The 14,503-nt window shown below is 37.8% G+C and overlaps 1 protein-coding gene across 1 annotated transcript in view; it reads left to right on the top strand.

The window, feature by feature from the left end:
• Positions 1 to 14,503, top strand: part of OPHN1 (oligophrenin 1) — a 530,949-nt gene that overhangs the window by 398,489 nt on the left and 117,957 nt on the right. The window contains exon 19 of the mRNA XM_049643254.1: positions 4,445 to 4,604. Coding sequence (XP_049499211.1) covers positions 4,445 to 4,604 — 160 coding nt within the window. The remainder of the gene's footprint in view (positions 1 to 4,444; positions 4,605 to 14,503) is intronic.

Below are 14,503 nucleotides of genomic sequence, written 5' to 3'. Positions count from 1 at the left end.
CCTTGTTTTATAGGGTTCTGGCCACCTCCCTTCCCTTCCCCCTTTCTTCTCAGGTCTCATCGTTATTGGCTTGACAACTCTAGGTTCTGGGTTGTCCATTCCTGATTGGTTCAGTTCTATTGTGTGAGGAATCAGATTGGTCAGACTGTCCCTCATATAACATAAGTTTTATGGTTTACTTTTTTTAGTTAGGTATGTTGATTGTCAAATTCCTGGGGGGAACATGAGAGGGAGTAGGTGGTATCTGTTACATTCTTAAGAGGGACCTTATATCCGAGGGGTTTTGCTGCAGTTAGACATTCCTAGAATTGTTCCAAAATTTGTTTTTCCCCACCCAGGGACCTCAGGTCCTAATCTTTCCCTCTCTGCGTATCTTATCCTATCTTTTCCTATCATAAGAAGGCCAAGAAGTAAAAGAATGTCCTAAATGGGATACCAGTGATGGGGTTTTGGAGTGGTGGGAGTCTGGATCTGATGACCAAAAAGAATTCTTGAGACATCTTTGGTGCAAAAAAAGAATTCTTAAGATGTCTTTGGTGGAAAAAGGTGATTTTCTTAAAGCACAGGGACAGGACCTGTGGACAGAAATAGCTGCACTGGGGTTGTGAAGAGTGAGTGATTATGTATCTTCAGGTTGGGAGGGGGTCAGGGATAGCATAAGTCTCTAAGGTATTTTGGAAACAAGGTTTCCAGGACCTTGAGGGGCTAGCTGCTGTTAGGAAAAGGTCATTCATTATTGTTTAGTAAAAATTCAGTCAGGAGACCCTTAAGATGTATATCAGTGGGCCATATGCTTGGAGGATGGTTACCAACATATATCTTGGGGGGTAGAGATAAAGGAAGATTCCAAAGGAATTTTTATATGTTAAAGTAGATTTACAGTGTCCTTGGGGGTCAGGATAATGTTAAGCTAAGATTGCCTTTTTCCCTGAGCAACATATCATCATTGAAGCCGCTCAGTTCCTAGAGGAATATCACTCTGCCTGTTTCAAGGACTTGTCAATAGGCAGTAAGGAAATTTAATTTTTCATTTCCCTTTGTTTCCCACATCACCAGCAACCTCCCTTAGAGAAATAGAAGGTGGTTTTAGCTTAAAGGGTCCCCACACGGGTTTTGATTTCTTGAGAGGAATTAAACAAGCAGGCAGTGGGAGGCAATAGAATGACTGTAAGACTTGTGGCCAAACAAATATAGGTTTCAATCCCTGTATTTTCATGTATTCACAAACTCTGTGATCTTAAGTGCTTTACCCTCTATGAACCTAGGCTTCAGAGATAAAACACTCTGCCTTTTTTGGAGTTGGGAGGATTAAGCAAGCTTTGGCACCTTCAATCAAAGTCAGTTCCTTTCAAAGCTCACATAAGGAGATAAGCATTCACACATGTTGGAGGCTATCTTCTCATGAGTGCCCTTGCCTTGCTACTAGTGGTTTAGCCATTCTGGATCTCTTGGTGGCTGTATAGAGTTGTTTTTCCATTTTAACATTTCAAAAAATTCTGTCATTAAATAAGGGTTAATTGGGGCACCTGGGTGGCTCAGTCAGTTAAGCATCCGACTTTGGCTCAGGTCATGATCTCACAGTTTGTGGTTTTGAGCCCCGCGTTGGGCTCTGTGCTGACAGCTCGGAGCCTGGAGCCTGCTTCTGATTCTGTGTCTCCCTCTCTCTCTGCCCCTCCCCTGCTTACACTCTGTCTCTCTCTGTCTCTCAAAAATAAAAAAATGTAAAAAAAATTTAAAAAAGTAAGGGTTAATTGTAGAAATATTTAAACTGTTAAAAGGGACCCATAACCAGCCCAGCAATAACAAATGCCTATGCATTTTTGCTGTTCATCATCATGTGAATTTCACCAGCCTTTGTCATTGGCTTAACATTAGGATTTGTCTAGGGATTCTGTCCCTCCCAATTATCCAGTTAGTAACAAGAACCTGTTGATGGGGTCAACCTCTCAGGGGTCTTTACCTGAGCAGGGAGTTTTGAAAATTAGTGTTTGTGGTGGGTTGTCTCATAGCCTTACCTCCCCACCCCACAGCCAAACTGACCAAACAGCTGTTCATCTTTCATTTGGTTCCTCCAGTAGTATTTGAAAAAGCACTAGAAGCATTTATTTCCATGAAAAATAATTAATTGGCACCTGATGTGTATGAGTCACACACACTTGGAAGTTGTTTACCACCTAGTAAAGGAGGCAGATAAAAAAAAAAAAACAGAAAATCGTAACATACTTGCTTGCCAATGGTATCAATCAAGAAGAAAATGGGCTGTGATAGCTCTGAAGGATATATCATCTGAAGTGTATCTCAAAGGATAGACATTCTTTAGATCCAGGAAGAAGGAGACATTCTACGCAGAAGGAGTGGCATGTAACAACATGGTACAGCCATGTTAATCTAAGCAGTGTAATATATCAAGAGTGTCAAAGGCCAGCAGAGCCTGAATGGAGCCTCCTGTAGAGGTAACAATAACATCAGATCTTTCTGATGCAGTATTTCCAGGATACCATGCTAAAGCAATTTAGCTCTATGCAACTTCCCTCTAAGGTGGATACTATTTTTGCATGTGGAAAAATTGAATCCCAGAGAGGTTAGGTTACTAACACTGTTGCACAGCTATGTGGTAGTGTTAGGATTCAAACCCAGATCAGCTTCAGAGTCCAAGCTGTGCATTGGGATTAGAAACAGGCATCAAGTTGCAACTTTGAAGAGTTGGTCCTATCCTATAAATGGTAGGAAACCCCTAAAGAGAATTTAAGCAAGGAGAGGGACTAGGGATTAGAACATTAGTGATTACAGGCTCTACTCTGATGAGACTGATGGTGACTTCAGGGAAATCCCTTTCCTTCTTTGGAGCTCTTTGTTTTGTTTTGTTTTTGTTTTTGTTTTTGTTTGTTTTGGTGTGTGTGTGTGTGTGTGTGTGTGTGATTTCATCTGTAAAATGAGGACAGTGATAAAGGGCTAGTTTACAGTATCCCTTCCAATAAAAAGCTTCTGCACAGCAAAGGAAACAACCAACAAAACTAAAAGGCAACCAACGGAATGGGAAAAGATATTTGCAAATGACATATCAGACAAAGGGCTAGTATCCAAAATCTATAAAGAGCTCCCCAAACTCCACACCCGAAAAACAAATAACCCAGTGAAGAAATGGGCAGAAAACATGAATAGACACTTCTCTAAAGAAGACATCCGGATGGCCAACAGGCACATGAAACGATGCTCAACGTCACTCCTTATCAGGGAAATACAAATCAAAACCACACTCAGATATCACCTCACGCCAGTCAGAGTGGCCAAAATGAACAAATCAGGAGACTATAGATGCTGGAGAGGATGTGGAGAAACGGGAACCCTCTTGCACTGTTGGTGGGAATGAAACTGTTGCAGCCACTCTGGAAAACAGTGTGGAGGTTCCTCAAAAAATTAAAAATAGACCTACCCTATGACCCAGCAATAGCACTGCTAGGAATTTACCCAAGGGATACAGGAGTACTGATGCATAGGGGCACTTGTACCCCAATGTTTATAGCAGCACTCTCAACAATAGCCAAATTATGCAAAGAGCCTAAATGTCCATCAACTGATGAATGGATTAAAAAATTGTGGTTTATATACACAATGGAGTACTACGTGGCAATGAGAAAGAATGAAATATGGCCCTTTGTAGCAACATGGATGGAACTGGAGAGTGTTATGCTAAGTGAAATAAGCCATACAGAGAAAGACAGATACCATATGTTTTCACTATTATGTGGATCCTGAGAAACTTAACAGAAACCCTTGGGGGAGGGGAAGGAAAAAAAAAGAGGTCAGAGTGGAAGAGAGCCAAAGCATAAGAGACTCTTAAAAACTGAGAACAAACTGAGGGTTGATGGGAGGTGGGAGGGAGGGGAGGGTGGGTGATGGGTATTGAGGAGGGCACCTTTTGGGATGAGCACTGGGTGTTTTATGGAAACCAATTTGACAATAAACTTCATATATTGAAAAAAAAAAAAAGTATCCCTTCCAGCCCTTAGAGTTTTTTGCTTTCAAACTAGGGGTAGGGAAAATGCTAGATTCCTGACTGGCGAAGCTGGTATACATTTATCTGTGTGCTTTATTGTTTTTTATATGTGCTTTATACATGCTGTACTTCTTGCCTGGAATGCTGTCTTGCTTTTCTCCTGTCTTCCCAAATACTTTCTAACTATAGCTGCCCACCCTCCTTCTCCTAACTCCTACAGTGCTACTAAGTTAGATGTGTCTCACTTTGGCCCCTAATTATATACTAACTTTTATTCTTTGCTATTTGCTTCTTTTGTAGTATTTTATTCTCATATATATTTTGGACTCTCCTTTTTTTCCTTACTATTTAGTTTCTCTTACCCCCTATATCAGCTAACACAGTCTTGGTTGGTTACAAGGGGTCTTGGAGAAAGTCTTGTTAATCATTTTCTTCCTCTTTTGGCAGTGTATGTGAGCACAGCAAAGAGAATCTTATGACCCCCTCTAACATGGGGGTGATCTTTGGGCCCACACTGATGAGAGCTCAGGAGGACACTGTTGCTGCCATGATGAACATCAAATTCCAGAACATTGTGGTGGAAATCCTAATCGAGCACTTTGTCAAGGTATGCATTCCCTGTTCTCACCATCACTTCTCCAAGCATGTGACACTTTCCCCTTGGCACCTTTTAGAGTTGTGTCTCCCTCCCTGGCTCAAATTGATAATGGAAGGAAATTCCGTTTTGACACAATGGCATTTAATAACATTTCTCACACTGTGAAATTCATTCATTTAGAAAATATTGCTCAATTCTATAATTATTATTAGGCACCAGGCTACACGATATAGAAGAAGAAAAAACAAAAACTATTCATGCCTTTATGGAGCTAACAGTGTGATATGGTGATAGCCATATAAACAAATGAAAATGATAGATATAAAAGTGGTGCATGTACAATGAAACCATAAATAAAACAATACTAATACTTATTTAAACCTCATTTCAATAAAAAAAAATTAGGGTGGTATATTTTATATGGCATATAAAATATGAAGTACTGTACATAATAATTAGGTCAAATGGAAAAGGAGAAATAAGGATAGAGACAGAAAATGTACCCAGGAATGAGGCTAGACAAGAAATATTTATTGACAAGTCCTGTACACTTGTTACAGATGGCCCTTCATCAACCTCTAAGCTTTATAGCAGCCAGTACCATCCTAGAAAAACATAATTCAATAAAAACTTTTTGCAGGGGAGGGGGCTAACGATATAACTCGGATAGCATCCACAGTTCAAATCCAAGCTCTGCCACTTACTAGCTGTATTTGGGGGGATACAGGTTAGGCCTCTAAGACTCCACATACAAACACAGTGGCTCCAACAAAAGAGACACTTATTATTTGATTGTGGAATAGTCCAGTGAAGTGTTTCAGGGCTGGTATGGTGACTTGACATGAGCAGGAACTCAGGTTCCTTCTTTCTTGTTGTTCTGCCATCTCCAAGGTGCTGCTTCATCTGCATGGCCAAATACCTTCTGTGTTATATCATTTGAAAAGGTTGAAAGAAAGTCAAGTGAAGGATTCAAACCTTTCCATTAAGCCCATGACCTGGAAGCCCCATATACCACTTTTATTTACCGTTTCAGAATTTAATTCCCTGGTCACATCTGGCTATAAGAGAATTAGAGAAGTGTAGTTTTTATTTGGGACACTCATATGCGAAGATAAGACTTTAGTTCTTATGCTAAAAGAAAAATGAGAGAATGTATATTGGATAACAGCTGGCATTTTCTGTTATATTATCTGTGTTACATCAAACAACTTCTATGATAGTCATTTTTTCAGCTAAAATGTGAAGATGATAATAAACCTGTACTATGTGACAGACACATGTCCAAGGTCATTTAGCTAATAACAGAGCTGGGGTTTAAATCCAAGTAGCATAGAAATCCTTAATCACTTAATCCTTAATCAGTGCTGCCTCACCAATAATTTTTGAACAGTGATATTGTTAGGCATAGAGGGCACTTTGGGATTGTCAAGGATGGGTACTTTCAGAGAAGTACAGCTTACGTTAATACTGAAGGTGGAAATAAAGGAAAATAGGAAGAGGAATTTTCGAGGAGTTGACCCAGAATGAACAAAGGCCCAAGGGCCTAAAACTTCAAGTAATTTGGTATTGTTGGAACATGAAATGAAAATAGCAGTGGCCAGAGATGTGATTGGAGGCAGACAGGGGCCAGGTCCTAAAAGGACTAAACTCTGCCTAGTTGAGGAGTTTGGAATGTTTAGAATTGTTCCTGCAAGCTTGGGAAAGCATTTCATAAAAGTAGAATAGTATGATGGATAGACTTACATTTGGAAGGCATTATCTTGACTGTGGTGTGAAAGAGAGACCACAGAGAGGGAGGGTAGTGTTATAGTGAGAGCAATAAACAGCTGTAGTCTGAGTCAGGGTGGTGGGAAAAAGAATAGAGAGGGAAAAGTATAAGACTTAGTTATTGGAAATGGAAATTGTGGGAGAGGAAGATGTCTGAATTCTGGATTTCTGATGTGGCTGACTGGATGGATGGGACTGTCCTTCACACATATAAAAATACAGAATGTTAAAGTTTTGGGAAAGATGGGGGGAAAAAAACTTAATTAGGGGCAGGTTGGACTTGAGATTACTGAAGGATATCCAGAAGGCAGTATCTAGGAAGTAGTTGACTATATAAAGTAAAGAGTAACAAACTTTTCTTAAAGAACAATATGGTAAATGTTTCAGGCTTCACAGATCATAGAAATCTTTCACAACTGTTCAACTCTACCTTTGTATTGGAAAAACATGTAAACAAATGAGTATTCCAATAAAACTCTATTTACAAAACAGGGAGCAGGCCTATGGGCTGTAATTTCCTGACTCTTGATCTAAAGCCCAAATTTCATTTATTAATTAATTGACTAATTGATATTCATTCAACCAATATGTATTGAGTAACTACTATTTGCCAGGTACTATTTTATTGTTTTATTTTTAAAGTTTATTTTATTTATTTATTTATTTATTTATTTAGAGAGAACGAGTGCAAATGGGGGAGGGGCAGAGAGAGAAGGAGAGGGAGAATCCCAAGCAGGCCCTATGCTGTCAGTGCAGAGCCCAACGTGGGGCTTGAATTCATGAACCTGAGCCGAAATCAAGAGTCAGATGCTTAACAGACTGAGCCACCCAAGTGCTCCTGCCAGTTACTATTTTTGGGCCTGGAGATACAACCCTCATGGAATTTACATTCTAAAAGTAGAAAAACAGTATTTAAAATGAGTAAAATACATAGTATGTTAGATGGTAATGGGCATTAAGAAGAAAAATAAAACAGATAAGGGGAATAGGAAGGATTGGAAAGTGGTTTTCCAATTTTAAATACAGGAAGACCTCACTGAGAAGACAACTTTTGAGCAGAGATCCATAGGAAATAAAGGAGTGATTTCATTCAGATATCTGAGGGAAAAGCATTTTACGCTGAGGAAATGGTAAGTATATTATCCCTGAAGCAGAAGTGTGCCTATCATGTTCAAAGTACAAAAAGGAGGCCTGATTAGCTAGAAAAGATTAAGAAAAAAAAAAAACAAACAAGAAGATGGAGTCAGAAAGAAAATAGAGAAGGGAAGCTGAGTAGATTCCAATATGTCCTTAGAATCCATTGGAAGTACTTTGTGACTTTGCTGTATCTGAGTAAGATATAAGGAGGTTTTTGACCAGAGAAATAACACAATTTGACTTATGTTTAACAGGACTATTCTGGATACTGTGTGGATATAAGGGTAGAAGGAAGGAGACTGATTAGGAAGCTGTTTCAGTAATGCAATCAAAAAAGGTTGTATCTTGCATGAGGGTAGTAATAGTGGAGATGGTAAGAAGTGGTCACATTCTAAATATATTTTGAAGTCAGGGCCAACAGGATTTGCTGACAAATCACATGTGAAATGTTGGAGAAAGAGAGGAGTCATGGGTGACTTCAAGATTTTTTTTTTAATTTGAGCAATTGGAAGGATGAAATTGCCATTTACTGAGATACATACGGGTGAGGGAGAGGAGAAACTCAGTTTACAACAAATTAAGATAGATATGTCTGTGAAACATCTGAGGTCAGAGAAGAAGGATTAGAGAAATAGAGTTGACGTCAACAACATAGAGATGGTGTTTAAGACAATGTGAGTAAATATTCTTGCCTATGGAATACGTGTAGTGAGACAATAAATATTAGACAAAGAATTGAAATGTAAGGAGTACCAATGTTTGAAGGGCCAATAGAAGAGATTATAAAACACATTTAGAAGGAATCGTCAATGAAAGAACTAGGAGATAGGGGAGCCACAGACCCCTGGAAAAGAGAGAGTCTTAGGAAGGAAAGAGTGAAGAGTAGTCTCAATTTATCAAGACATGTTATGTAGGACAATCACTGAAAATAATCTACTGCTTTAAAAGTTGTTAATTTTTTTAAAATATAAGCAATAGATGTACATGCCAAAAAATACCATAAAGAAAACACACACACACACACACACACACACACACACACACACACATAATCAGTCACAAGAATACTCTAAATATGGAGGGAGGAAGGCAGACCAGATTGGCTAGGAACCTTAGGACCTGAGGAATGACATGGCCTTGAGTCATCTGGATTTTTTTTTTGCCTCATGTCTTCCAGATTGGGTAGTGTAGAAGCTGACAGCCTAAGAACACCAACAGGTGCAGTCAAAAAAAGGTATCAACAAAAGCCTACACTCTCTAGCCAAAGGACCAGGAAAGGGACAGCCCCACAACACAGAAAATGTTCAGATAATAACATCTCTACTCCAGCAAAATAGTACAGAAAAATTGTGGCCCCACTCCCACCCCTTCCAGCAAAGACTGCACAGGGAAGGTAGACTTCTACCTTTGCAAGTCTGTAACAAGGCACCTGAGCCTCCGTCCCCTGACTCCATGTGGTAGTCTCAAGAATACCAAGTGAGGAGCCAGAATTTCATCCTCACCTGGTGGTAATGAGACACTTTCCCACACTCCTAATCATGTCAGTGGAGACCACATGAAGCACCTGGACAACCATACCTATTTGGCACTGGAGTAGCATCAGAGGAGACCTGGTAGAAATACAGATTTTTAACCACCATTCAGTGGTAATATGGCTAGCACACTGTAGTGTCAGTGTAGAGGATACCATTTTGGGAAGAAAAATGAGATATCCATCTCCTTCCAGCCAGAGAGGTATCAGCAGAGGCCTAAGTGGGAAGTCTGAACTCCTACCTATCAGTAACAAGAAGTTCTTCCCTTCCATTGGAATGTCAATAGAGGCCTGGACTTTCACTCAGTCCTGGCAGTAATGAGGCAGTGCTCCTTCTTCCCTATAGTGCCAGTGTCAGAGGAAGCTGGCTATAACCGAAGATACAAGTAAGAACAAGAGTCACATAATACCCCAAGTCTGCAGGCTTCAGTTGAAAATCATTTGTCAAAATAATACCAAGAACCAGGAAGATTACAACATGAATGAGAAAAGACCATCAATGAATATCAGCACCAAGATGACACAGATGCTAATTATCTGACAAGAATTTTAAAGTAGCCATTATAAAAATGCTTTAATGAACCATTAGGAATACATTTGAAAGAAAAAAAAGAGAATTTCAGCAAAGTAATAAAAAGTTTCTTCAAAGAAATACAGATTCAGCAACTAAATAGAGGGTATAAAAATGATATAAAAGATATAAAAAATAACCAAGTGAAAATTATAGAACTGAAAAATACAATAAACTATATTCTAAAAACCAGTGGATGGGCTTAACAATAGAATGGGGGAGGACAGGGGAAAAAAACTAAGGGGTATCTGAGTGGCTCAGTTGGTTAAGTGTCTGGTTCTTGATTTTAACTCAGGTCATGATCTCATGGTTGTGAGATTGAGCTCCACATCAGGCTCCGCACCCAGTGTGAAGATTATCTCCCTCTCTTTGGCCCTCCCTGGCGCTCTCCCTCTCTCTCTCTCTCTCTCAACCTCTCTCTCTCTCTCTCTCTTCTCTGAAAGAAAAAGAAAGAAACTGAACTGTTAGAATAACAGAATCCAAACAACAGAAGACTAAGGCTAGAACAATAGAAGACTAAGAGAAAATGTAGCCAGCAGTCCTATCGTAAAAAATGGCTAAAGGGAGTTCTCTAAACAAAAAAGATACAATAAAAGAAGGAATCTTGGAATATCAGGAAGGAAAAATAAACAATAGGAAAAACAAAAATATGGGTAAATTTAATAGACTTTCCTTTTCCTCTTGAGTGTTCTCAATTATGTTTGATGGTTAAAGCAATTTTTCCAGCTTTATTGAAATAAAATTTACAGTATGATCTGATGTGATTCTAAATGTATGTGAAAGAAGTGTTTAAGACAATTGTTTTATAAAAGAAGGAGTATAAAGAATATCAAAGGAGGTAAGGTTTGTACATTTAACCAAACAGGTAAAATATTGACACCTGTAACCTGTGATGAGTATATATGTATACCTAATGCAACCACTAAAAATCTATACAAAGAGGTACACTCAGAAACACTGTAGATAAACTGGAATTCTAAAAAGTGTTCAAGAAGACATAGCAATCCTAAATGTTTATGTAGTAACAATAAACCTTCAAATTACATGAAACAAAAATTTATAGAGCTGAAAGGAAAAATAGAAAAATCCACAATTATACTTGAAGACTTTAATAACCCTCTCAACAACTGAAAGAGCAACTAGATAGAAAATCATAAAATATTTAGAAGAATTCAAGAACACTATCAACCAACAGGATTTATACAATGCTCCAGCCACCAACAGCAGAATATACATTATTTTCAAGTAGCCATGGAACACATACCAAGATAGATCATATCCTGGGCCATATAACAAACCAAAAACATTAAAAAATAAAAGTATGCATGGTGTTTTACTGACCCCAATGGAATAAAACTAAAAATCATTAACAAAAAAGCAACATAAGGCTTGGAGGGAATAATGGCAAGATTGAAGAACCCAGCTACCCCATCCTCCAATGTTATCAATGATTGTATAGATATCTGTGAGCAAAAATAGCTCTTGGAGACCTCTAGAATTCACATAGGTAGTTTTAGCAACACAATGGAACTAAAAAATCTGAGAATAACTGCATAAGAAGAGAAAGAAAACTAACTTCATTTTGCTTACATCATCCCATTCTACAAGATAGTGTTGTTCAGTGCCAAGAAGGAATTTCCCAGCTAGAAAACCTTCCCCTCACCAGGAAAGGAAGAATGAAGTGAGCAACCAGTTTCTCCATCCTCTCAGAGCACTATGAAGATCTAACTACAATCTCACCCCACTCAGATGAGCAAAACTGAGATGTATACAGCTGTATAAGAACAAGAAAGAAAAGCAGAGGGTATTCACAATTGCACTAAAACCCTAATATATCTGGGAATAAACGGAACCAAAGAAGTAGAGATTGGTATGCTGAAAACTATAGAAAGATTATTGAAAGAAATTGAAGAAGATACAAAGAAAAGGGAGAACATTCCATGCTCATGGATTGAAAAAACAAATATTGTTAAAATATCTATATTACCCAAAGCAATCTATTCAATGCAATCCCTATCAAAAAACACCAGTATTCTTCAAAGAGCTAGAAAAAACAATTCTAAAATTTCTGTGGAACCATAAAAGACCCTGAATAGCCAAAGTAATGTTCAAAAAGTAAACCAAAGCAGAAGGCATCACAATCCCAGACTTCCAGCTGTATTACAAAGCTATAATCTTCAAGACAGTATGGTGCTGGCACAAAAACAGACATATAGATCAATGGAACAGGATATAGAACCCAGAAATGGACCCACAAATTTATGGCCAACTAATCTTCAACAAAGCAGGAAAGAGTATCCAATGGAAAAACTACAGTCTCTTTAGCAAATGGTGTGGGAAAACTGGACAGTGACATGCAGAATAATGAAACTGGACCACTTTCTTATGCCATACACAAAAATAAATTCAAAATGGTTGAAAGACCTAAATGTAAGACAGCAAACCATCAAAATCCTAGAGGAGTAGACAGAGAGAGAACAACTTCTTTGACCTCGGCTACAGCAACTTCTTGCTAAATATGTTTCCGGAGGCAAGGGAAACAAAAGTTAAAAGTGAACTATTGGGACCTCATCAAGATAAAAATCTTCATCAAGATAAAAACAGTGAAGGAATCAACAGAACTAAATGGCAACTGACAGAATGGGAGAAGATATTTGCAAATGACATATTGGATAAAGGGTTAGTATCCAAAATCTATAAAGAACTTATCAAACTTAACACCCCAAAAATAAATAATCCAGTGAAGAAATGGGCAGAAGACATGAATAGACACTTTTCCAAAGAAGACGTCCAGATGGCTAACAGACACATAAAAAGATGCTCAACAGTACAGGAAATCTAAATCGAAACCACAATGATATGCCACCTCACACCTGTCAGAATGGCTAAAATTATCAACTTAGGAAACAGCAGATGTTGGTAAGGATGCAGAGAGGGGCACTCTCTGCATTACCACTGTTGGTGGTAATGCTCGTGCAGCCACTTTGGAAAACTGGTGGAGCCACTCTGGAAAACAGTATGGAGATTCCTCAAAAATTAAAAATAGAACTTACCCTATGTCCCAGCAATTGCACCACTAGGTATTTATCCAAAGGATGCAAAAGTGCTGATTCGAAGGGCAATGCACCCCAGTGTTTATAGCAGCACGCTCATCAACAATAGCCAAATCATGAAAAGAACCCAAATGTCCATCAACTGATTAATGGATAAAGAAAATGTGGCATACACACACACACACACACACACACACACACACACACACACAGGAATACTACACAGCAATCAAATAGAATGAAATCTTGACATTTTCAACAGCATGGATTGAACTAGATTGTATTATGCTAAGTGAAATATGTCCGTCAGAGAAAGACAAGTATCATATGGTTTCACTCATATTTGCAATTTAAGAAACAAAACATATGAACATAGGGGGAGAAATGTAAATATAAGATAAACACAGAGATGGAAGCAAACCATAAGAGAACGTTAAATAGAACAAACAGGGTTGCTGGAGGGGAGGTGGGTGGGGGATGAGCTAAATGGCTGATGGGCATTAAGGAGGGCACCTGTTGGGATGAACACTGGTTATTATATGTAAGTGATGAATCACTGGGTTCTACTCCTGAAACCAATGCTACACTGTATATTAACTAGAATTTAAATAAATAAGTTTTTAGAAATTCATACAATATGTTAGCAGATAGAGCTCACCAAATATATATATATATATGTGTGTGTGTGTGTGTGTGTGTGTGTGTGTGTGTACACATAATGGCCAAGGAAGCAGAATTGATTTGAAAATCAATCAATATAATCTACCAAATTAACAGGTTAAAGAAGCAAAATCACATGAACATACCTATTTATGCAGAGTATTTGAAGAAATCAACATACATTCACACACACACACACACAAAAAAAAACACACAACAAAAACTCAGCAAATTAGTAATAGAGATAACGTCCTCAACTTGGTAAAGAACATCTACAAAAATAAATAGATAAATAAATAGATAATAAACAAACAAACCCTATAGCTAATATCAGACTTTATGTTGAAATATTAATGCTTTCCTTTTAAGAGTGAGAATAACATACGAACAATTTCTCTCACCACTGCTATTCAACATAGTAATAGAATTTTTACCCAGTGCAATTTGGCAGGAAAAGAAGATAAAACACATATATATCAGAACAGAAGAAATATAACTTTCTCTATTTGCTGCTGGGATGATTGTCTATATAGAAAATCTCAAGGAATATATTAAGAAAACCTCCTACAAACTAAAAAAGGAATTTATCAAGGTTACAGGGTACAAGGCCAACATGCAAAAATCAATTGTATTTTTTATATACTAGCAATAAATGTGTGGGAAATTAATTAAAAATACAGTCTATTTTACAAACTCTCAAAACAAGTGAAATACTTAGGTGTAAGTCTAATAAAATATGTATAGGATTTATATGCTGAAAAATTACAGAATGCTGATAACAAAGTCAACAGGTATGGGTTAGCAATTCTGAAACTAATGTTTTTATATTCTAGGATTAAATAAATATTATTAATATTAAAAACTAGATTTATTGCTACTGGAGACAGACATTAAAAATAAACAAAGGGTGAAGATTACAATTATATCTGTGGTATTTGATTGGAATGGAAAGAATGGGAACTCATTTTTTAGAAATATACAGATAAACATAGAAGTAAATATAATTATGTATCTGTGTCTGCTAAGAGGGCCTAGAAGCAGTGCCATTTCAGTAATAATAAGCACATTTAGTAGCCAGATCTTGGTTTCTAAATACCATTCTCCAATAAAATAACCAGAACTGTTTGGAGAAATAGCTGATGCCAGGTCTGGAGAATGGGAAATAAGAAATGATATTAGAATGTCTTTT

The sequence above is a fragment of the Panthera uncia genome, chromosome X (assembly GCF_023721935.1).
Source record: "Panthera uncia isolate 11264 chromosome X, Puncia_PCG_1.0, whole genome shotgun sequence".
NCBI lineage: Eukaryota > Metazoa > Chordata > Mammalia > Carnivora > Felidae > Panthera > Panthera uncia.
The sequence above is the reverse complement of the archived record's forward strand: the minus strand, read 5'-3'. Positions and strand labels throughout refer to the sequence as shown.